Here is a 21344-nt window from a genome sequence, read left to right on the forward strand (position 1 = left end):
GCACTCACATTTTTTCCTTATAATTTGGTTGTTTTCTTTGGGAAGACAGGCCTATGGGCTCCTTGAAGGAAGGGACCAAGTTTTACCATCTCTGCCTCCCCAAACCTAGCACAGCCTTCAGCACACAAAGGGAGCACCCCAAATGTCTCCTAAACAAAGATGGGCACTTTTCTAGGGAAGAAAAAATTTAATATGGCTCCAAGTCAGTTCTAGAGACAGCCTGTCAGAGGATAGAGGCAGCTCTTAGGTCCAGCTGCTCCTTAATGAGTGAAATGTGCCCTTATCATTGTGGGCTCAATGGACTGAAATTGATTTCCATCCTTACAGTCCAACTCGCTCCCATCTTAACCCACCCTTGCCCTAAATGCTCATCCAATGATCCAACCACTCTGCTGGTTCTGGGAGATATCTAGAGAGCCCCCCTCCTCCCCAGCTCCTTGCAAATGCCAAGCCCAGAGCAGCTGCAGGAGGGGGAGTCTGCAGGGAACCTCTGGAGAGATCCCCCACCCCCATTCCTGAGGTTCAGGGCAGGGCTTTCTTTGACAGCTTCTGTGGGTTTCACGTGAGAAGGACTCTAACGAGAGGGGGCGGATTCTGATGGTCCCAGGAAGAGTGTCCCGAGTGGGGGTCTCATTTCTTGGACAAGAGCTGATCAGCAACAGGAAAACATTTTGCTCTCCACACCTCCCAGTAGAGAATCTCATCATCGGGGTGCTCATGAGACTGCTGTGAGCGCAGAAAGTGGGGTGTGTGTCGGCCAGAGTCCAGGAGGGCCAGGTCTTCTCAGACCCAGACCTGTCTCAGGAGCACCCCTCCCAGCTGGAGCCTGCTGAGGAGCTGGGGCTGAGTTTCCCCAGGAATCGTATGTAATACCAACAGGAACGTTTACCGTGTGCTGGGCGTTGCTCTAAACACGGCAGCTCACTGGGCTGTCACAGGTGGATGTAACTCTTACATTCCAGGGGGAACTGCTCCAAGTCTCCTCATGAACTAATGGCAGAATTGAGGCTTGAACCGGGAACTTGGGTTTTAGAGCCCCCGTCTTAGCTGCTTTGCCACTTGGCCACACTTCCTTCTGGCTTTTGTCTGTTGTGCTATTTCGATGTGGGAGGCTGGGGAGAGGGAGGGCTGTGGGTAGGTGTGAGCTGCCCACGGCGCTGGAGTGGGTATAAGGGTGTCCCTGCTTTTTGTGACGAGTGTGCCCTCCAAAGCATGGTTCCTAAAGGACTATTTCCTTTTTAGAGCCTAATGGTTAAAAGCACGAGCTCTCGGATCACAGAGAGCTGGGTTCAAATCCTGCCTCTGCTTCTTCCTGTGATCCCTGATCCTGATGAGTCACTTAGCTTAAGTGTCCATTTTCTCACCCATAGGAAGGTGGATATGAGCCCTAACTCACTGAGAGAGGCGTAAAACGCATATAGCCTGTGTGCGGAGCAGGGTATACGGTAGGCGCTCAGTAAATCATGGCCATTATTGTTATTATCACCGTGGGAGAAATGCCCTTGCCCATCAATTCTAGTTCTTTTTAATATCCACAGCTTCACGGTCCCCCAGGATCTCCACTCTGTCCCAGGCTTTGAGAATTCAGAGATGACTGAGCATGGCCTCTGTGGTTAAGCAGGGGAAACGTGTGTATCCCTAATTAGAACAGGCATTTGTGAGAGTAAAAATACACTCTGCTCATAGTGGGGAAGAAAAGCAGTGACCATACAGACATACCTCGGGGGTCACAGCTGTGAGGGGTGGTACCCCAAGTCCTAGGACCACCGTCTTCGTCACCTTAATGTTTCCACTGAACCTTTCTTCCCCTCCCTTCTCTCCAGCGCTGAGCTGCCCGCAGGACCAGGTGTACCTGCAGTGCGGGACCCCTTGCAACATGACCTGCCGCTCCCTCTCTTTCCCGGATGAGGAATGCAATGAGGTCTGCCTGGAGGGCTGCTTCTGTCCCCCAGGACTGTACCTGGATGAGAGGGGAGACTGCGTGTCCAAGGCCCACTGCCCCTGTTACTATGATGGTGAGATCTTCCAGCCGGAAGACATCTTCTCAGACCATCACACCATGTGGTGAGTGCAAGCACCAGGGAAAGGAAATGGTCCTCCAAGTCCTTCATTTCACAGATGGGTAAGCTGAGGCTGCAAGAAAGGAAGGGACTTGTCCAGAGTTGCACAGGAAGTCAGGGCAGAGCTCGGACTTCACCCATGTCCTCTGACTTTCTTACGACACAGGAAACTAGAACTGCAGGCTGGCGGGAGGATTTCTTGAGCTTTATTACCAACTCTCATGTGTTGAGCCCCATTTCCCCCTCTGGGTCTCAGTGTCCCTTTTCTAGAACAGGACATAGGAGCTCTCTTGTCCCCAACGCTTTTAGCCTCTTGTCGGTGTCTCCTGTCAAAACGTTTGAAGCAGGAGAACAGACATCACAGAAGTGTTGGCTCAGTGGCACATTGCTGACTTGCTTCGTGCATGTCCCTTAGAAATAGCTCTAAGTAGTGCCTGCTTCTTGCAGCCCTGCACCTGGGCCCTGTCTTGTGGCCAGCTTCAGCAGGGTTGCCATGGTCACAAGAGACATTTGTAGCAGAACCTTTGTTGGGCAACCCTTCCTTGGCACCTGCCCTGTCCCTGGTGCGGGGCTAGAGATGGGGAATCAGAAGATGAACCAGACAGTGCAGGCCCCAAAGGAGCTGACAGCCTACCAGGGAGACCAGTCACGTTGTCCTGATGATGGGAGATTTCAAGCTGACATAAAAGAGAAAGAATGGTGTAAGGGGCCCTGCTGTATCCATCCCGGCTTCAGTGAGTATCAGCACTTTGTCATGTTTAGTTTATCTACTCCCTCCCCTCCTTTTTGGCTGGAATAGTCTACAGAAAACCCCAGCTATTCTTTTTTTTTTTAATATTTTATTTATTTATTTTTAGAGAGAGGAAGGGATGGAGAAGGAGAGAAACATCAAGGCCTGGTTTCCTCTCGAGTGCCCCGCCCTGGGGAACTGGCCTGCAACCCAGGCATGTGCCCTAGACTAGGAATCGAACCAGAGACTCTTTGGTTTGCAGGCCAGCACTCAATCCACTGAGTCACACCAATCGGGGCCCGAGCTATTCTATGATCTTATCTGAAAATACTTCAATATGTGTTTCTAATAGATAAGTACTTTAAAAATCCTAACCATAATACCATTAGTAACCTAAACGTTAATAATAATTCCTTGATAACATCTAACATTCCATTCACATTTACTTTTTTTCCACTTGTCTCAAAATATTTATTTGTAATTGGTTTGTTCAAATCAAGATCCAGATGAGGTCTGCACATTGCATTTGGTGTGAAGCTGTTTCTCATCATTCCAGTGTGATTAATTTGCAGCCCCTCCCAAGTTCATGAACCCAAAACAGGTTGTTTAGACTTATCTTAAGACAACTGTGGCCACTGGCCTTGGATTTCAGCGAAATGTGTAGTATATCTCTCTAGACTGTGATGTCCCCAAGAGCAGAGAACATATGTGAGGTCCTGACCCCCAACACCTAACACAGTTCTGGCAGAAAGTAGGTACGGCTGATGTTCTGAGGTGAAATCACTAAAACATTTGGTAGACCCCCTGTATCAGAGACGTAAAAGACTCCACTTCTTCAGAAGAGGGGACAACTGCTTCCATTTGGGAGGAATTAGGGGAGATCGGTGGCACGAGGTAGCTCCTGAGTTGGCAGGGGATTCTAACAGCTGGGGTAGGGTGGAGTAATGGGAGGCGGGCCTTGTCGGTGGGGATGAGGTCCTGGGACTGAAACACGTGAGGAGCGCTCATCCGTCACCAAGGTCAGTACGTGGGGGAAATGTATGTTGTTTGGAGAAAAGATGAGACTGGTGGGAAGTTGGAGTCAGTTTCCGGGGTCTTTGAAAGATAGGGTGAGAACTAATGCTTGATCAATAGGCAGTGGGGACCTTGGAAGGTTTGAGCAGAGAAGAAATCAGAGCAAAGTGTAGCTTCACTTCGGGAGTGGGTTCCAAAAACTGCATGAGGTACGAAGGCGGGGAGTTTAGTTGTGGGAAGATACTGACAGAGTCTGGTCAGAAGGGGGCAAGTCTCTCGGCAAGTTATAGCAGTGGAAATGGAGATCGGGGGCGGAAGCTAGAGACACTGGGAAGTTCACAGACTGGTGGATGTTTGCGAGGAGAAGGTTTATTGAAGAAGGCCCCAGGGATTTGAACTTGAATGCTTGGGAGGACAGTGATGCCAAGAACAGCAAGAGGAGATGGAAGCTACAGACTTTTATAACCTAATCTTAAGTGAGTGATGGTATATACTATAGGTCACAGAGGCCCGCCTTGGTACAATGTAGGAGGAGATTACACAAACGTGTGGATGCCAGGATGTGGGGACCACTGGGGGCCGTTTTGGAGACTAGATACCAGGAAAGCAGATACTCATGTTAGGGGATGAGGTTGGGATGGGAGGGTAGGAATCAAAGAAAACTTAAGAAATGATTGAGTCCCTTAGGCAAAGCCTGTGCTGCATGCTGGGGATATAAAGGTGAGCAAGAGCAGTCATGGCTTCTGCTTTCCTGGGTCTCAGAGTCCAGTGACAGAGAGGGGGAGAGAGAGAGATGTTAACCAAATAAAAGCTCAACTACACGTTAAGTTACAGGGTGGTGAGTTCTAGGAAAAGCAGTACTTGCACTATGAAAGCCTGAAATGGAGTGGGGACAAAGAAGGATGTGTATGTGTGTGTTGGGCGGAAGTGACGTTAGATCAAAGGAAATGGTGCCTGTAAAGGCCCTTGTGTTTGACGGGAGCAATACTGCTTCAAGATAGAAAGTCTGGAGGTTGGAGACGGGAGAGGTAGGTAGGGTCAGATCCCACGGGTCCTGGAAGGCCATGGTAGGGATTTGACCTTTATCTGAACAGCTAGTGAGGGGGAGCTATTGAAGGATTCCGAGCAGGGTTACCATCTAGGTTTTGGAAAGGTACTTTCCAAAGATACACTCCTCTTTGGGCTGCCAAGAAGAGTGTATTTTTGAGAAATGCAAGAAGAGGCGTGGAGACATCAGTTAGAAAGCTCCTACATTGTCCGGGTGAGAGGTGACAGTGGCTTGTGGCAGTGGAGGCAGAGAGGGATATGAATTCCAGAGCTATTTAGGACACAAAGTCCAAGGGCTTGGTGATGAATCAGGTGCAGGGTGTGGGGAGAACGTGGTGTCACAGCTAATCCCCAAGTCTCTGGTTTCTGACTCTAGACGGATGGGGGTATCCTGCAGTGACTCAGAGCCCTGAGGAGGGCTGGCTCGGTGGGGGTCAGGAGTTCGGTGTTGAACATACTGAGTTTGAAGTGCCTGAGACACCGGAGGTGGCTATCATATCTCATAGGCCTTTGAATGTATGGGTCTGAGGTTCAAAGGAGAGATCTGAGCTGCTGATGAGAATTTGTGAGTCTCTGTAGTGGATGCTGGGGTGTGGCTGACTCACCCTGTGAGGAGCAGAGAGGAGCTGGGCTACATTCCACAGAGGGGGAGAGTGGTACAGTGAGGCTGAGGTGGAACGACCTGGAAAGTAGGAGGAAAACCAGGAGAGACTTTTTCTTCTTTTCTAGAAGAATGGAGCAGACAACAGTGATAAATACTGTTGAAAGGGGCCAAGTAGAAGAACTGAAAACAGTTCCGCTGAGTTTAGCGACAGGGTGGCCACAGCAAGCTGTGTTTCAGAGGCGTGATGGGACTGGGAGCCCAGAGAGTGAGTGGGAGGCAAGGAAATAGCCCTGGTGCTTGTCGCCGCTCTTGCAAAGCCGGGCTGTGTTTTCCCTCCGCAGCTACTGTGAGGATGGCTTTATGCACTGCACCACGAGTGGAGCCCCGGGCAGCCTGCTGCCACAGCACGCTCTCTTCAGCAGTTCCCTGTCTCACCGCAGTGAGTACGGACCCCTGGCAGGGCTCTTCTCCACCCTCTGCCCACACTTCCCCTGCATGGAGGTGGGGAGAGAGCTGGGGTGTTTCTGCATGTGTACTCAGTCAGCCTCGGGGCAGGGTTGCCACAGTTACTGTTTGTCTGAGTGACTTCAGGACTAGCCACGCCTTTCCTTGCATGTGGACATCCAATTATTGAGGCAGGAGGAATTTTATTCTGTGACCTGGAAAAGACTGAATTATCTGCAGGATGGATTCAGTGAGACCTCTAGCTTGCCCTTGGTGTCCTCAGCCCAGTGAGCAGTTCTGAATGGGTGGCCTTGAATGCGGTGAAAGCACCCACCTTCGATGGCCTCCTTTTCCCTAAGGACTTGCTGTCAAGGACGCTTCTTTAGAAAGCTCCTCAGGTGGATTTGAAAGCGGGGAGTTTGGACCTGTTGCTCTCAGTTTGAATTCACAACTCATGACCTTGCCCTATTCTGTTCAGCCTGCTATGACAAAATACCACAGCCCGGGTGGCTGATGAACAGACATTTGTGGCTGACAGTTCTGGAGGCTGTAATTCTGAGACCCAGGTGCCAGCCTGGTTCTCAGTCTGAGGGTCCTCTTCCTGGTTCACAGCTGATGGCTTCTCCCTGTGTCCTCACATAGTGGAAGGGGCTGAGGAGTTCTGTGGGGTCTCTTTTATAAGAGCATTAATCTCATGCATAAGGGCTCCATGCTTATGTTCTAATCACTTCCCAAAGGCCTCACCCTCTAATGCTATTATACTGGGGGTTAAGATTTCAGCATATGGGTTTTTGTGGGGACTCCAGCATTTGGCCCGTAGCTAATCTCAGGCTCACTGATGCCCGCCTCTTTCTTCTTCATGCTCTTTCATCGCAGCGCCTTTTCCACACTCCCAACCCTCTCTGCTTGGGTCTCCCAAGCCTCTTCAGTCTGTCGTGAACGCTTCCTCTTGCTCAGAGTCTTCTGGTCTAGTCACTGGAAGAGATCATCTCTTTCCAAGTCAGGAAATCCCTAGAATATTGTGAGATTTGTAAAAGCCATTTCACCTTTGAGAGTTTTAGTTTTCTAACAAAAGTTTCCATATGAAAATAAGGCTAAAGATGCTGGCTTTCTTGTCCCTTAGGAGATTGTAGGTGGTGTGTACAGTAAGGTATAAATGCTATGAAGTGCATGAGGGTTTTTAAAGGAAAGGCGCTGTTTCAGTCACTGGCTGCCATCATTTATTCAATCAGCCATGGATATCTGCTAATTGTCAGGAAATATATCAATGGACAGAGCAGGCAAGAATCCCTGCCTTCACAGAGCACATGTTCTAGTGGGTGAGGTTGAGGTGGGGGTGGGGTGGGAAATAAAATAAGCAAAATAGATAGTCTATTGGCTGGTGATATGAGATGGTGATCGGGAGGGTGGGCGGGAGTCTCAAGGGATGGATTGCTGCAAATGGAAATAGGATTCTTGGGATGGCCAATGGCTAGGCAAAGGTTGAATGTCCTGTTGGGACCCCCAGAGGTTCCTTTTTAGTGCCTGATCTCAGTCCTTTAAAGTTTGGGTCTGGACGTCTCTGCCATGCATTCCGATTTGGTGCAACCCACTACAGCAGGACGCAGGAGGGGTGCGGTGTGTGGCCACCAAAGGGATACTGGGATCAGCAGAGACACCTTCGGTGTAGGCAACAGTTAGAAGCTCAGCTGAGTAGATGAGGCTGCCCTCTGGTCCCACACAGGGAACCTGGCTCAGGAGGTCAGGCAGTGCCTCATCCCTGGGAATGGGAAGATCTGTGCCTTTGGAATCGAGCGAGTGCACCCAGGGGACCAAAGGACAGTGTAGGAGATAGGTCTACTCACTCCATCACTGATGGCCTCTTTGATTTTCCAATCCTCAAGGCAAAAGGAGCTTGTCCTGTCGGCCCCCCATGGTCAAGTTGGTGTGTCCTGCTGACAACCCGAGGGCTGAAGGGCTGGAGTGTGCGAAGACCTGCCAGAACTACGACCTGGAGTGCATGAGCATAGGCTGCGTCTCCGGCTGCCTCTGCCCCCCGGGCATGGTGAGCAGCCACTGCTGCCAGGAGCGGGCAGCCTTCCATTTTCCTGCAGGCAGAGAGACGGGGAAACAGGAGTTAAACCAGGATGGTAACTGGGTGGAGCCGGGGGTGGTGGTGATGGGGACCCCGGGTGGTTGTGGTCCTCTGTGTGGCCGAGTCAGCCGCCAAAGTCGAGATGGGAGATGGTAGGAAAGTGACTGGGTTTGACGCTGATGAGATCTGACAAAAACACTCAGTGCACGGAGGTGCCCTAGGAAGCAAAGCAAGAATTTCCAGAAAATACAAGTGAAAATAGGCTTTTCCACTAGAATTCTCCCAAGGGCTGCAGTCCATTGTATGATGAGGAGAGGATACACGCATGTATATGCACATGACCGGCATATATTATATGTGTACAGCTTTCTGTTTCAAGAGAAGACACTGACGTCCTTGCCATGCATCAGCAAGCCCTGGGTCCAGCTCACTCCTCTCCCACAGAGTCCAGTTTTCCTTATCTGTAAAGTGAGGTGTTGGCACATGATTCTGAGGCTGGGGTTCCATGTGTGGTCAAAGATGGTGGCATCAGCTGATGGTCGTTGGTACCAATTCAAGGCCAACAAGAATCCCCAGTTTGGGGTGTGGTGGAGGAAAAACTTCATTCAGTGCCAAGTGGCTCAGTTGTGGTACAGCATGGTTGTGAGGCAGCCCAGGGGCCAGGCCCCTCTCCCATTAGACAGCTTGGCTCTGCTCTGCCAAGACTCCTCCTGCAGTTCAGCTCAGCCAGGGAGACAGCATCCAGTCATTGGAGGGAAGGAAACTGCGCTCTTTCAGCCAGAGGGGAGCTGGCTTTAATGGAGAGAAGTTCCCTCCCCTGGTCCCTGATTGGTCAGAACAGAGCTGCTGTGGTTGGTCAGAGCTGTGCGGCTCCAATTGGATGGCAAGTATCTCAGGCCTACTGGTTGAAATAGGATTCCTGGAACGCCTTCCTAAGGCCTGGCTCAGCTGGCGGAACCACAGTGTAGGCAGGCTGATCGGTGCAGGCCTCTTTGTGAAGTGCAGTTTGTGTGAAAGGCCCCTGTGTAGACATGGCTGCTAGGTTCTGTGTGTGTGTTTGTGTGTGCATTCTAAAACTTGAGCCCAGTTAGCCACGAGGAGCCGTTCTTAGTGGGAGTCTTCTTTCTCAGGTTCACAGTGGTTTGCTGGCCACCTGGCTACTATGTGCCTCCTGGTGGTGACAATGGTCTGAGCATGCCCAAGTCTCCTTAGCCTTCCTCCCAAACCTAAGCTTGGGCTGTTTAGAGTTTTAAATATTATACATATGTTATTCTTGTCACCCTGAAAACTAGGAAAAATTTGGGATTTTTCTTTTTAAAATGCATCCTATCTTCTTGCTTTCCCTGACTACAATTCTCCAGACCCAAAGTGAGTGCTAAGGGGCAGGTGTTGTAGAGGCCAGACCAGGAGGGGACAGGATGGCTCTTGTGTGGCTGTAAAGGACATTCATGGTACCCAGGCCTCGGCTTGAGGGGCAGTGTCCTGGGCCACGGGCATTGCTTGTGTTCTGTGGAGGGCACTCGGACCCATGGCCAGTGGTCCTCAGGAGGACTGCCCACTGGGTGAGGGCAGGGCAACTGGCCTAGCTCCTTCCCTCCAACCAACTCTTTCTTCTCCCAGACAGAGACACTAGCTGTTACTCATTCTCCCCCTGGGGTGTTCCCCTCTGTCTTAGCCTCTCAGGATTCTGGAACTGTCTTTCCTAAAGAGGGAGCTCGAGATTGGCCAGGGAGCACCCACAAACTAGAAGGTCTTGTTTGGTGCCTTAGCAGAAGGCTGCTATTCAAGGAGGCATACAAGAAGGGAAGAAATAGGACAAGAGCAAGAAATGGGAGAGGGGAGGGCAGGCTTCCATGTTGCTCCTTTTACCCCAGGGGCCCCTATTCTGACTGTCCCTTCACCATCCCTAGAGGTGAAATTCTCCCATGTCAGAGAAGGCTCCGGCAAGAAAAGGGGCATACTCCAGGATATCATGTCAGCTTCAAGGACTCTTTTCAATGAACTTTTTATTTTAATAAAGGAAATAGCACAGATAGTCTTAAATATTAATAACCTCAATAATTGCATTATGGTCCCAAGTCCCCAGTGAAGAGTGAGACCTCAGCTACAGGATGTGGACGTACTGTTAGGAGCCCGCTGGTGTACCTGAAGCCTCTGGGATGGGCAATCCTGGGTATCTGTGGAGTAGTGAAGTATCTCTCCCCTCACCCTCAGGAGACTATAGACTTGAAAGCTCCTGGTTTAAGAGAACAGGTTATTTTCACAACTGCTCCATTATGACGCTGACTAATGTGCTAATTGCTGAGGCCAGATTCGATGGAGCAGGGAAGTCTGGGTGATTTATGAAGTGCGCTGTGTGCTGGCTGCCACGCAGGACACGTGTTCCTGGACACGGTGCAAAGGAAAAGGATCTGGAAAGATCCTGTTTGGGCCCATTTGATGGTGCAGACATTCCTCCCCAGGCTGTTTCCCTCTGCGGCCCGTTCCCTGTGGAAGGTGGTGAAGTTGTGGCACGTTCCCGAGGGTGTAGGGGAAGAGCTCAGGCATTCTGCATTCTGAGGACTTGAGCTGGGTTGGGAGGGAGGACGTAGTTCTTTCCTGGGGGGACAGGCCCACTAAGAGCAGAGGAGGAGCCCCGAGTCTGAACAGGGGTTGGAAGGCTGTGCTCTCAGTCCAGGCTTCACGACTCCCTGGCTCCTCGCTCTCGCACAGCCACTCACCCTTACTCTGCGCCTCAGCTGCCTGACCTGTACCACGGACCCCTCATTTCTCCATCGCACGTATGCTGTGGGCCTGAAGGAGTCGTGTGAAAAAGCACTTTTAACAGCAGAAAGTGCTGTAGAATCGTAGCAGCAGCTTTAATTGTTGTCTCTGCAAATAAGCAAGAGGCAGTCTCCAAGGCTGCCCCCGTCTGCTCCTCTGGTTCACGGGAGACACTCGAGAAGGGCCTGCTTTCCCGAGTTTCCAATCTGTTGTGGACCAAAGCTCTTATACATACAATAGAATCAGCAGGAAAAGGAAACAGAAAAGCAATTATATACAAAATATGACCCCTCTGATTTTTATTAGCTACAACAGACATGATGTGTTACTCAGTCAAATTGGCACAGAATTTTCTAAACCCTGTCTCTCCATTTCTGTGCTCACATCATCACAAACTGGCACTGGCCCATGGCCCACACTTTGGGGAGCGCTGCTCTTGGTTGAAAACTGCCTTTCTAAGCATCTCTCAACGTTCATTGGAAGGTCAGCAGTACCTGCTTTAAAATGTTGGGGGCAGCGAGAGATGGTTGGAACAAACCGGCTCGCAATTTGTTCCAGCCCTGATACCTACCTGATTAGAGAAGAGGTTTTCTGGTCCACTTCACAAGTTGCGAACTCCATCTGCTCCTGCAACTGGTGCACAGGTCTCCTTGCATGAAACGAGGGTGGGTGTGCTTTTGATGGGTGGTCAACACCCTCCTAAGTGGTTGGTGGAGAAGCAGCAAAAGGAAGACACTAATTGGAGTCTCAAAATACTAGGTTTGAATCCCGGCTCCTGACATTTTGTTAACTGAGTGGCAAGTCATTTAAGATCTTGGTGTCTGGTTTTTATCACCTGTAAAACTGAGTTTGAAGCAGTGTTGGGAGGGTTGGATATGGCGGAGGCAGGCGCAGGGAAGTTGCTCTGTAAGTGGGGATTTGATGATGGCTATTACAAGAAGTTCATGGAGGAAAACCATGACCTTCCAAATCATATAATGAATAGAGATGCTCTAGGAAATTATCAGGCACTGGGAGCAACTTTTGAGACCTCAGTGCCCACACTCTGAGGCCCACTGGGTCAATAAAATAAGGGGGTTGCACTAGAATATTTCCCAAGTCTTTTTCTTTAGTTCAAAGATACACCTGCCCTGGCTGGTGTAGCTCAGTGGATTGAGCGCGGGCCTGCAAACCACATGATCGAGGTTCGATTCCCAGTCAGGGCACATGCCTGGGTTGCAGGCCAGTTCCCGGCAGGGGACGCATGAGAGGCAACCATACATTGATATTTCTCTCTCTCTCCTTCCCTTCCCCTCTAAGATAAATAAATAAAATCTTAAAAAAAAAAAAGATACACCTGCGAACTACAATAATTGCCTTTAAGTTAGAATATTCCTGGATTCCATCACAAGGTGGCAGCAAAGCATAACCTACTGCCCACTGCTCAGTTGTTCTAGCCACAGATGGAATCCTCTCTAGAGAAGCACCATCAAGGGCCAGAGCGAAAAGGAACCCCCTCAACCCTGGGCTTCAACCCCTCCTATCCCACAGTAGGAGACTGAAGAGAGAGAGAGAGGAAACAGCACCATTGAAGGATACATACTTACAGAGTGGAACTTCTGGTCTCCTGATGCCCAGACCAGATCTTTCAGACGCTGGGCTACGAGGTACTCCGGAGAAGATGTACCTTTTTTTCTTGGAGATTCGCACTTACCTTTTAACATCTAGTGATTACATTTCCAAACTGGTGCCCAATTCTGCTGGTATGAGGAAACCTGTTGGCAACTGGGAGTTGCATTCCTTTCCCTAATTCTTTGATGCTCAATTTTCTCAGTAAGAAGAGTGGAATGACTTTGGCACTGTTTTGGAAATATAGAGCTTGGGCTCAGGGGCCTGTCCAGAGTGGGCTTCACATGTGGGCATGGTAAATCCTGTGCAGTATCATTTTAAAAGTTCCAAGAAAGCCCTCCTGTCTTAAAAGTATCTCCTACACTTCCTATAATTTATCAGCTAATCCGGCTTCTTGAAATGTAATAAGCATAAATTCATTTTGGTTAACAAGCAACAGCTTTAAAAAAGCTCACAATGTTATAAATCCTCATGGGAAATTATTCACACCTTAGTGTGAATTATTTCATCAGATTTTTTTCTTCCTAGCAAACATATCATTGAAATCAGCTGCACTGAGCTGGAAGTATTGATGGGGTGGGAGAATGAATAAAGGGCAGTGGGAAGGCAAAAAAGATTTTGGAGTATGGTGTTCATGTATGGGGAGATGGGGCCTTTTCAGAGATGTGTAACAAAACCATTTTTTTTCTACTTCATGAGTTTTTGGGAGCTGGTCAAGACTTGGGATGGGATCATGCTCGCCGTGTGAGCCGTTCTTACTAAAGATGTCATGATGTGATGAATAGTAATGGCAACTATTTCTGCCTATTCTGCAGTCTTTGAAGGACATTTGTCAACTTATCCTTTTGATGTCCCAAAGGGACAAACCCCAGGCAGTGATGGTTCTCCCCATTTTAAACATGAAGTCTAAGGAACCTGTCACAAAATACACTTGGGGACAGATATACTGACCTACCCCAGTGTCTAGGTCCTGTTCATCCCCTGCACTGGGCCTTTATCTTTCTTTTTTTTTTTTTACATTTTTTTCTTTTTTTATTAATATATATATTTTATTGATTATACCATTACAGTTGTTCTATTCCCCCCCTTCATTCCCCTCCACCCACACACCCCCTCCCCCACCATTCTCCCCCCCTTAGTTTATAACCACATGTCTCAAGTTCTTTAGATTCTATATTTCCCCTACTATTCTTGCCCTCCCCCTATCTATTTTCTACCTGTTTTCTATGCTATTTTCTGTACCTTCTCCCCCCTTCTCCTCCTCCCACTCCCCTGTTGCTAACCCTCCATGTGATCTTCATTTCTATGGTTCCACTCCTGATCTAGCTATCCTCTTGGTTTGCTTTTGTTTTAGGTGTGGTTGTTAATAACTGTGAGTTTGCTGTCCTTTCACTGTTCATATTTTTTATCTTCTTTTTCTTATATAAGTCCCTTTAGCATTTCCTATAATAAGGGCTTGGTGATGATGAACTCCTTGAACTTGACCTTATCTGAGAAGCACTTTATCTGTCCTTCCATTCTAAATGAAAGCTTTGCTGGATAGAGCAATCTTGGCTGTAGGTCTTTGGATTTCATGACTTGGAATACTTCTTTCCAGCCCCTTCTTGCCTGTAAGGTCTCTTTTGAGAAACCAGCTAACAGTCTGATGAGAACTCCTTTATAGGTGACTGTCCCCTTATCTCTTGCTGCGTCTAGGATTCTCTCCTTCATTTTAATCCTGGCTAATGTAATTCTGATGTGCCTTGGTGTGTTCCTCCTTGGGTCCAACTTCTTTGGGACTCGCTGAGCTTCCTGGATTTTCTGGAAGTCTATTTCCTTTGCCAGATTGGGGAAGTTCTGTTTTATTATTTGTTCAAATAAGTTTTCCATTCATGGCTGTTTCTTTTCCCCTTTTGGTACCCCTATAATTCGGATGTTCAAACATTTAGAGATGTCTTGGAGGTTCCTAAGCCTCTCCTCATTTTTTTGAATTGTTTCTTCATACTTTTCTGTTTGGTTGTTTGTTTCTTCCTTCTGGTCCACTCCATTGATTTGAGTCCCATTTTTCTTTCCATCACTATTGGTTCCCTGTGCATTTTGCTTCATCTCACTTAGTAAAGCCTTCATTTGTTCCTCTAATTTGGAACTAAAATCAACCAGTTCTGTGAGCATCCTGATGACCAGTGTTTTGAACTGTGCATCTGAGAGGCTGGCTATTTCTTGGTTGCTTAGAGTTATCGGCTCTGGGGCTTTGAGTTCTTCTTGAGCCATATTTTGGACTGTTCGTGCCTGTTACGTTTACGTATCAGGATTGGAGCGCTAGGTGTTCACCAGAGCTGGGCAACTCAGTCGCTGGGTTGTGACGCTGTACGTGGGGGCAGGGTCATAGAAGAGCAATGGCGATCCCGTCTGCCGCCTCCCGCCACTGCAGCCACTGTCACCAGGCCCGCACATTTTGTCCCACTGCACGCAAATGTGCCACCACTGTCAGCCCTCCACCACTGGGTTCGCCCCCTGGGGCCTGCACGGTCCGTTTCACTGTGTGCGAATGTGCGACCATGGTCAGTCTGCCCCACACCCCGACTGGTTCCAGGCTGCCTGTGCGTCTGGGTCGGGGGATCTTTCCTGCCTGACCCTGCTCCGCTGCTGGCTCCGCCCCTCTTACCCTCCCCCTTGAAGGGTTTGTTGCTGTCGGACTTCCATATAATTCAATTTTCTGTTCTTTGGCTGTGTCTTTGTTCTCCAAACCTTTGCTGTATTCAAACTTGGTTGTGGGAGAAGGCACAGTGTTTCCACCTATGCCTCCATCTTGGCGGAAGTCTCCGGGCCTTTATCTTTCTATCCCCATGAATTTCTGCAACGCTTCAGCACTCACTGGGTGGTTGTGACTGGGCTGGCATTATTTGATCTTCCCTCCCAAGTGGGGAGCCTCCTGCTGAGGTGTGACCCAGAAACCTGTCCTCTCCTTTTAAGGTTATGCTTTGTCTCCCCAACCCTCCCCTCCCCCCAGCTTGGACTTACAGATCTATTCCCTTGCCTCTGGTGTCTTTCCAGTAGTCCTCACTCAAAAGGTCCTTTCTTTTATTAAAATATAGTTGACATTGTATTAGTTATTTCAGTTATACAACCCACTTTTTCAATTTCTGTACTCCTAACAAAGGGGTCACCGTGATAAATCTAGGGACCATCTGTCATGTACAAGGTTATTATGATATTATTGACTACATTCCCTACACTGTACATTATAAGCCCATGACTTATTTATTTTATAACTGGATATTTGTACTCTTATTTCCCTTTTCCTTTTTTAAATCCTTTTTGCCAACACTTTCCCTCTGGCAACAATTAGATTGTTCTTTGCATCTATGAGTCTGTTTTGTTTTTTAAAACTTGTTTGTTTTGTTTTTTAGATTTCATATACATGTAAAAATCATACAGTCCTATTTTAATATTGTAATCCACCAATTCATAATCTCTTTTTACTAAAATAAGTCAGGGCAGAGAGGAGCACAGAGGAATTAGCAGCATAATCTCTTGGCCAAGCTGGGATTTGAGTTTTCTGTCTGCTGGAGCAGGGCTGGCTGGCTGCCTGAGACTCAGCCCTGGGCTGGGGGAGGGGCTGCCTAAGCCCTGGTGTGTGGGACGTTTTGTCAATGGGTTGGCTATCCTGAAGAGGGGTAAAAACAACAGACACGCAGACCAAGAGGCCTGGGAGCCCTCAACCCAGCCTGCTCTAGGCGAAGGGACGGCACGTATTCTGCTGAGGTGAGGTGAGGCCAGGGCTCTGTTTCCTGGAATTCACCCCTATGCACCCCGAATCACTTTTTTCTCAGGTAATGTTTCCAATATAAGGCTTATTTTGGGTCTCCATTAACAGTAGACTGGGTGAGGGCTGGTGTTACCCAGTAGATGCATATTTGTGTTATTCTTAGAGTAGCCACTAGGTGGCAGGCCTCAGCCTTCAGTCAGAGCTGACAAAGTTTGAGGGGATGTGGGAATGAACCCTAATTGTGACGGTCTATGAAGACTGGCAGACAGACATTTTTTCATTCCCCTGTGATCCTACCAAGCTGCCATCTCCCCTATCAGGCACCTCAGCTCATTGTCTTCCAAGAACAGTGGTCCTAGGTGGTAAGAGCTACCAAGAATGTGGTTGATTTGTACCTTCCTCACTCTCCACTCATCCCCACCCCTTCCCGGCCCCTATCCTGCCCCTTTGCTTTGTCTCTAAGGACTCAGGAGACCAACTGAGGCGGGTTGAAGGTGAATCCCCTCCCAACACACACACACACACACACACACACACACACACACGACTTTAGCCTCTGGTCCTGGACACGAAAGCCCTTTGTCTAGCCCAAGATCACCTTGCCAGGGATTTGTCTCATTTCAAGCCCTGGAATTCAGGCTTGTCTGGGGCGTGACTGAATCACTGGATCCTGAGCCATCCAGACTAGGAATTTCTCATCCCTCAGGTGGCTCTAGAACCAAAGTGCCATGGTCCCTTCTCCTGAGGGTGGCCCAGGGCTCTGTACCACCCAGGGGTAGGCCATGCCAGCGTGGACACCCACGACTGCTTCCTGCAGCTGGGACAGAAGCAGGTCTACACATTGGGGTCAGAGTGGGTGTGGCCAGCTCTCCCTGAGCCCACTTGGGCCAGATGATTTTAGTTCTCTGCCCCCCCCCCCAACAGACCCGAGGAGTGTAACATGCTCATGCAGTAACTTCTTTGTGCGGGGAGGCCGGGATGTGGAGCGTGTGCCAGCCCCCCCACAATGGAGGGTGTGTCAGAATCTCAGGGCACTGGGTGAGGCTTGAAAGAGACCCTTACTCTGGTTTGGGTGCATCTCTGCCCATGGCCAGCATTTACTTTCCACCTCCAGGGTATTAAGTGCATTAGTAATTAATTAATTCATTTTAAAAAATATATTCCATTTTCTTCAAATATAAATATAGTAGATGCTCATTAAAGAACATTGGGGAAAAAAGTTTAAAACCAAAAAAGAAAACAAAACTCCCCTATCCTAGCTCACCATCTGGAGGCAACTTCTATATTTCCTTTGTCTTTTTTTGAAATATGTATATATATTTTCATAATTGGGACCATATGTATATACAGTTTTTTCTCCCCTGTTTTTAAAATTAACAGCATAAATATTTCTCACATCTTTTAAGACTGCCCCGAAGGGCCACTCTAATAGCTCCAGGGGACGCCATCACCTGGTGAGTCCTGAACGAAGTTAATCATTTCTCTATTGTTGAACACTTGGTGGCTCCCATTTTTTGCAATGATAAATAATTTTATATTAATCTTTGTCCACAATAACTCTTTTTCCTTTGGAGAAATTCTCTGTATGGGATTACAGCACCTAAGGATACACGCATCTCAAGGTTTCTCGACACATGTTACCAAAGAGTCTGCATTCAGGTTCCAGGTCACTGTGCCCCCAGCAGGGAATGAGGGCAGAAGGTGGTCACAGTGTCCTCAGCCAAGCCGGGTGAGGATCTGTGTAGATGGGTACCATGCCCACCAAGCCCTAGCCTGGCCATGAGTTGTCTGGCTCGGCCTCGGGCTGAGGCTGCCTTCCCAGCAGGGTGCCAGGTCACTCAAGTCCAGGTCACCCATGACCTTTTGATTGCTTTCCCTTAGGTCCGGCATGAAAACCGGTGTGTGGCCCTGGAAAGGTGTCCCTGCTTCCATCAGGGCAAAGAGTACGCCCCTGGAGAGACGGTGAAGATTGACTGCAACACTTGGTGAGGCCCTGGGAGAGGCTTCTGTGGGGCCTGAGCCATTGTGGGTGGAGTTGGTAGAGGTGGGGATGAAGGTCAAGATGCTGTGGGTGGAGACACAGCCGAGGACCTCTGGTAGTTGCCTCCAGCACCCTGAGGGCACGTGATTACTCTTCTTCTTTTTTCGTGCCTCTGTGTTTCTCTCTGTAAAATGGGGAGAATCTTTATCATCACCTGTGCTCACCTGTATAAACTCTACAAGAGGTTAGTGATTCTGTTCAGAGAGGCAGGGCCTGGGGAAGATACGGATCTTGCCCTGTATTAGCCATTGCATGTGGACCAAGCTTCCAAGGAGCATGGGGTTTGGAGGGTCCTTCTTCCAAGTTCTGTTGCCCCTGAAGTACATTGCCAGTGTGTCCGTAATGGCACGGTTTAAAAAGGGACCTCATGTGGGTGGCTGTTTTTTCTTTCCCTTCTCCTTGGTTATCCTTCACATCACCCTCTGCTCTGCTCACTTACTGTGCTTATGACGCTGGGGCCGTGCATGGCTTTACAGAAAGTCCCATGTGGAAAGAGGCTGGAAGGAGGCAGGAAGGCGGGCGCTGAGCTGTCTCTTGGGCCTGAGGTCTGAGCTACCCCCTTCAGACGCACAGAGGGGGCTTCCTTGTGTCAGTTCTGCTTACTGGGTGGTGGGATGTGGCAGAAGGCAAATCCCTGTAGATTTAAGCATATAAGTACGTGCGCACAAAACCTCTCCTGGCAGAAGCTCAGGGTTGATCACAATTCCCGGACTCAGAACTATCTGCTGTGCTGTCTGTTTCCTCGTTTCCCCCGTTAGCCTCAGACGGTCTGCATCCTCAGTGTCTGTTTCCTGGGAGACCCTGGCTCTGCTCTCAGGCAACTCCCGGGGAGGCGGGGCTTTGGCCGACCCACAGCAGGTGGTCTACAGCGGACCTAGCTCTCTTCCCTTGCCTGCCTGGACCACCCATACCCTTCTTTGCCTCAGTTTCCCTGTTGTAATGGGGTGCAGCATGACTTCCCTGTCTTCTCCTGGGCTGCGCTTTAAAAACGTGTCAGTGGGTAACTGCAGCCCCAGCCCCTCACCCCTCAGTGAGGCTTCCTGGAAGGTTGGGTGGCACCTGAAACATTCTCTGTTCCTCCGTGGCCTCCTCATTCCACAACGCCCACGCTTCACATCCCGCCATCCTTACCATTACTGTTCCCAGCGTCTGTCGGGACCGGAAGTGGAACTGCACGGACCACGTGTGTGACGCCACGTGCTCCTCGCTTGGCATGGCCCACTACATCACCTTCGACGGGCTCAAGTACATGTTCCCCGGGGAGTGCCAGTACGTCCTGGCGCAGGTGAGTCGGAGGGAGGGCGGTGCTGTCTGTCCCTAGGAGGGGGTGGGCGGTGCTGGCTACAGCCTGGGGTTTCCAGGCCAGAGCCTGTTGTTCTGGCCATAGAAACAACTCTGGGGTTGGAGTGACATCCAACCTCTGAAAGAGGTGCCTGAAGAGGTCTGAGGTTGAACTTCACAGTGATTGCCCATCTTCCTTTAGGTTACCTGGATGGAGACTTGTAAAAATAGGACAGAAGCTCGTTTCTTAACTGGGATTGTTGTGGGGCAAGGCTACCATCACCCCAAATTAGCACCGAAACAGAATTAGAGAAAGGCATCCATTCCTTCTGGAAGACATGGCCTCCTCAGTCATGATGCAGGGGAGGGGAGGGGAGTGAGGCCGAATTTCAGGCTGTGCTCACCTCCCCGCTATCACCCTTGTGCAGTGAATAACCCACACAGCCTCATGCAGCGCCCTGGACAGGGAGATGGCGGAAATGGCCCCTGGAGTTTGCTCTCTGCCTTAGGATTCTATTCATTCTCCACATTTTCTTTTCTAACCTGGTGCGTTCAGAATGGGCAGAAAGTGGGTGGGGGCACAGAAAAGTCACACTGCCGGGCAGGATAAGAAGGGACCCTGGAAATCCTAGCTGAGCTGGTGAGTGAAGGCGTGGGCCCCTCTGCCTTCCTCTCCCATTGTATGGGTTCCTGTACATTTCTCTTGCTGGTTGACGCTGTAGTGGGTAAGCAAGGAGGTATGGGGCCTTTTCTCGTGAGGGATGCGATAGGTCGACTCTGTGAAGCTTTAAGCAAATGTGGTCTCTCTGTCTCCATTCTTAGGAGGAGGTTGGGTGGGGGGCAGTTGGTGTGGTTTGTAGGAATGGCCACAAACCGGTAGGAGCCTCAGCCCTAGAGACTCAGGGCCCTGAGAGTCAGGCAGTGAGGGTAACTGAGCATGCCTGCCTGCCCAGCATGCTGGGAGTGGGGCAGAACCAGCAGGATTCTGACCAGCCACACACAGAGCATGCTGGGAGTGAGCAGCAGCAACCAGCCAAGTCTCTACCATCCACACCAGAGCTTCTGATCTGGGGAGAGGTGGCAGGAATAGTATTTGTCTCCGGGCACCTCTTTTCCCCAGGATTACTGTGGCAATAACCCTGGGACCTTCCGGATCCTGGTGGGGAACGAGGGATGCGGCTACCCCTCGGTGAAGTGCAAGAAGCGGGTCACCATCCTGGTGGAAGGAGGGGAGATCGAACTGTTTGATGGGGAGGTGAGTGCCAGCCCTGTCCCTTCCCCCTCAGGCCCCCTTTATTCTTCTGTTTAGAACTTGTGCGAATGGAATACTGTGCTGCCGTGAGTGAGCAGGAGGTGGCGCTATACCCTCTGACTGTGACACGTTCTGTAAGAACAAGTCACAGATGCACTTGTATAATGTGACCCCATCACAGAAAAGCAGGGTGCAGAGATATGTGTGGGGGAGGGTGTGGAACTGCCTGCATTCACATGGGGAGAACCAGGGCTACACCTGGCGGGGAGCTGGAGGGCAGGGGGACTCTCCCTTTTATATGTCTGTGTATATAGTATGTGTAAAATACAACTGTACATGCATATATTATATACACACCTATAAAATATATTTTGTGAAGGGACGGTGTTTTGAGGATTTTTAGTTTCATATTTTCAGTTCTTTTCAGGTAAATCTTTTTTTAAGAGCCCTAAAGAGCAGGAACCAGGGGCTGTGCCCATGTAGTCAGGGCTTTTTGACGTGGTTTTCTGAGGGCACCTTTTTTGGACGTGGGAGACATTGATCTGGGCCCAGGCCAAGACTCCGATTCGTGGGTCTGCCTGGGACTCAGGACTCTGCAGCTGAGGTGGTGGGCAGTCCCTAGACCACAGTGTCTGTTCCACTGGTCAGCTAGTATGAGGGAGACCCAGGACCTGGGCT

At 49.6% G+C, this 21344-nt stretch overlaps 1 protein-coding gene across 2 annotated transcripts in view; it reads left to right on the forward strand.

The window, feature by feature from the left end:
* Positions 1–21344, forward strand: part of VWF (von Willebrand factor) — a 122936-nt gene that overhangs the window by 48660 nt on the left and 52932 nt on the right. For both annotated transcript variants that reach the window (XM_037067833.1, XM_037067832.1), the window contains exons 16-21: positions 1824–2064; positions 5797–5894; positions 7783–7943; positions 17974–18077; positions 19280–19418; positions 20535–20669. In XM_037067833.1, coding sequence (XP_036923728.1) covers positions 1824–2064; positions 5797–5894; positions 7783–7943; positions 17974–18077; positions 19280–19418; positions 20535–20669 — 878 coding nt within the window. The remainder of the gene's footprint in view (positions 1–1823; positions 2065–5796; positions 5895–7782; positions 7944–17973; positions 18078–19279; positions 19419–20534; positions 20670–21344) is intronic.

Source organism: Sturnira hondurensis, unplaced genomic scaffold, assembly GCF_014824575.4.
Source record: "Sturnira hondurensis isolate 20B ecotype Veracruz unplaced genomic scaffold, ASM1482457v3 Scaffold0017436, whole genome shotgun sequence".
NCBI classification, from domain to species: domain Eukaryota; kingdom Metazoa; phylum Chordata; class Mammalia; order Chiroptera; family Phyllostomidae; genus Sturnira; species Sturnira hondurensis.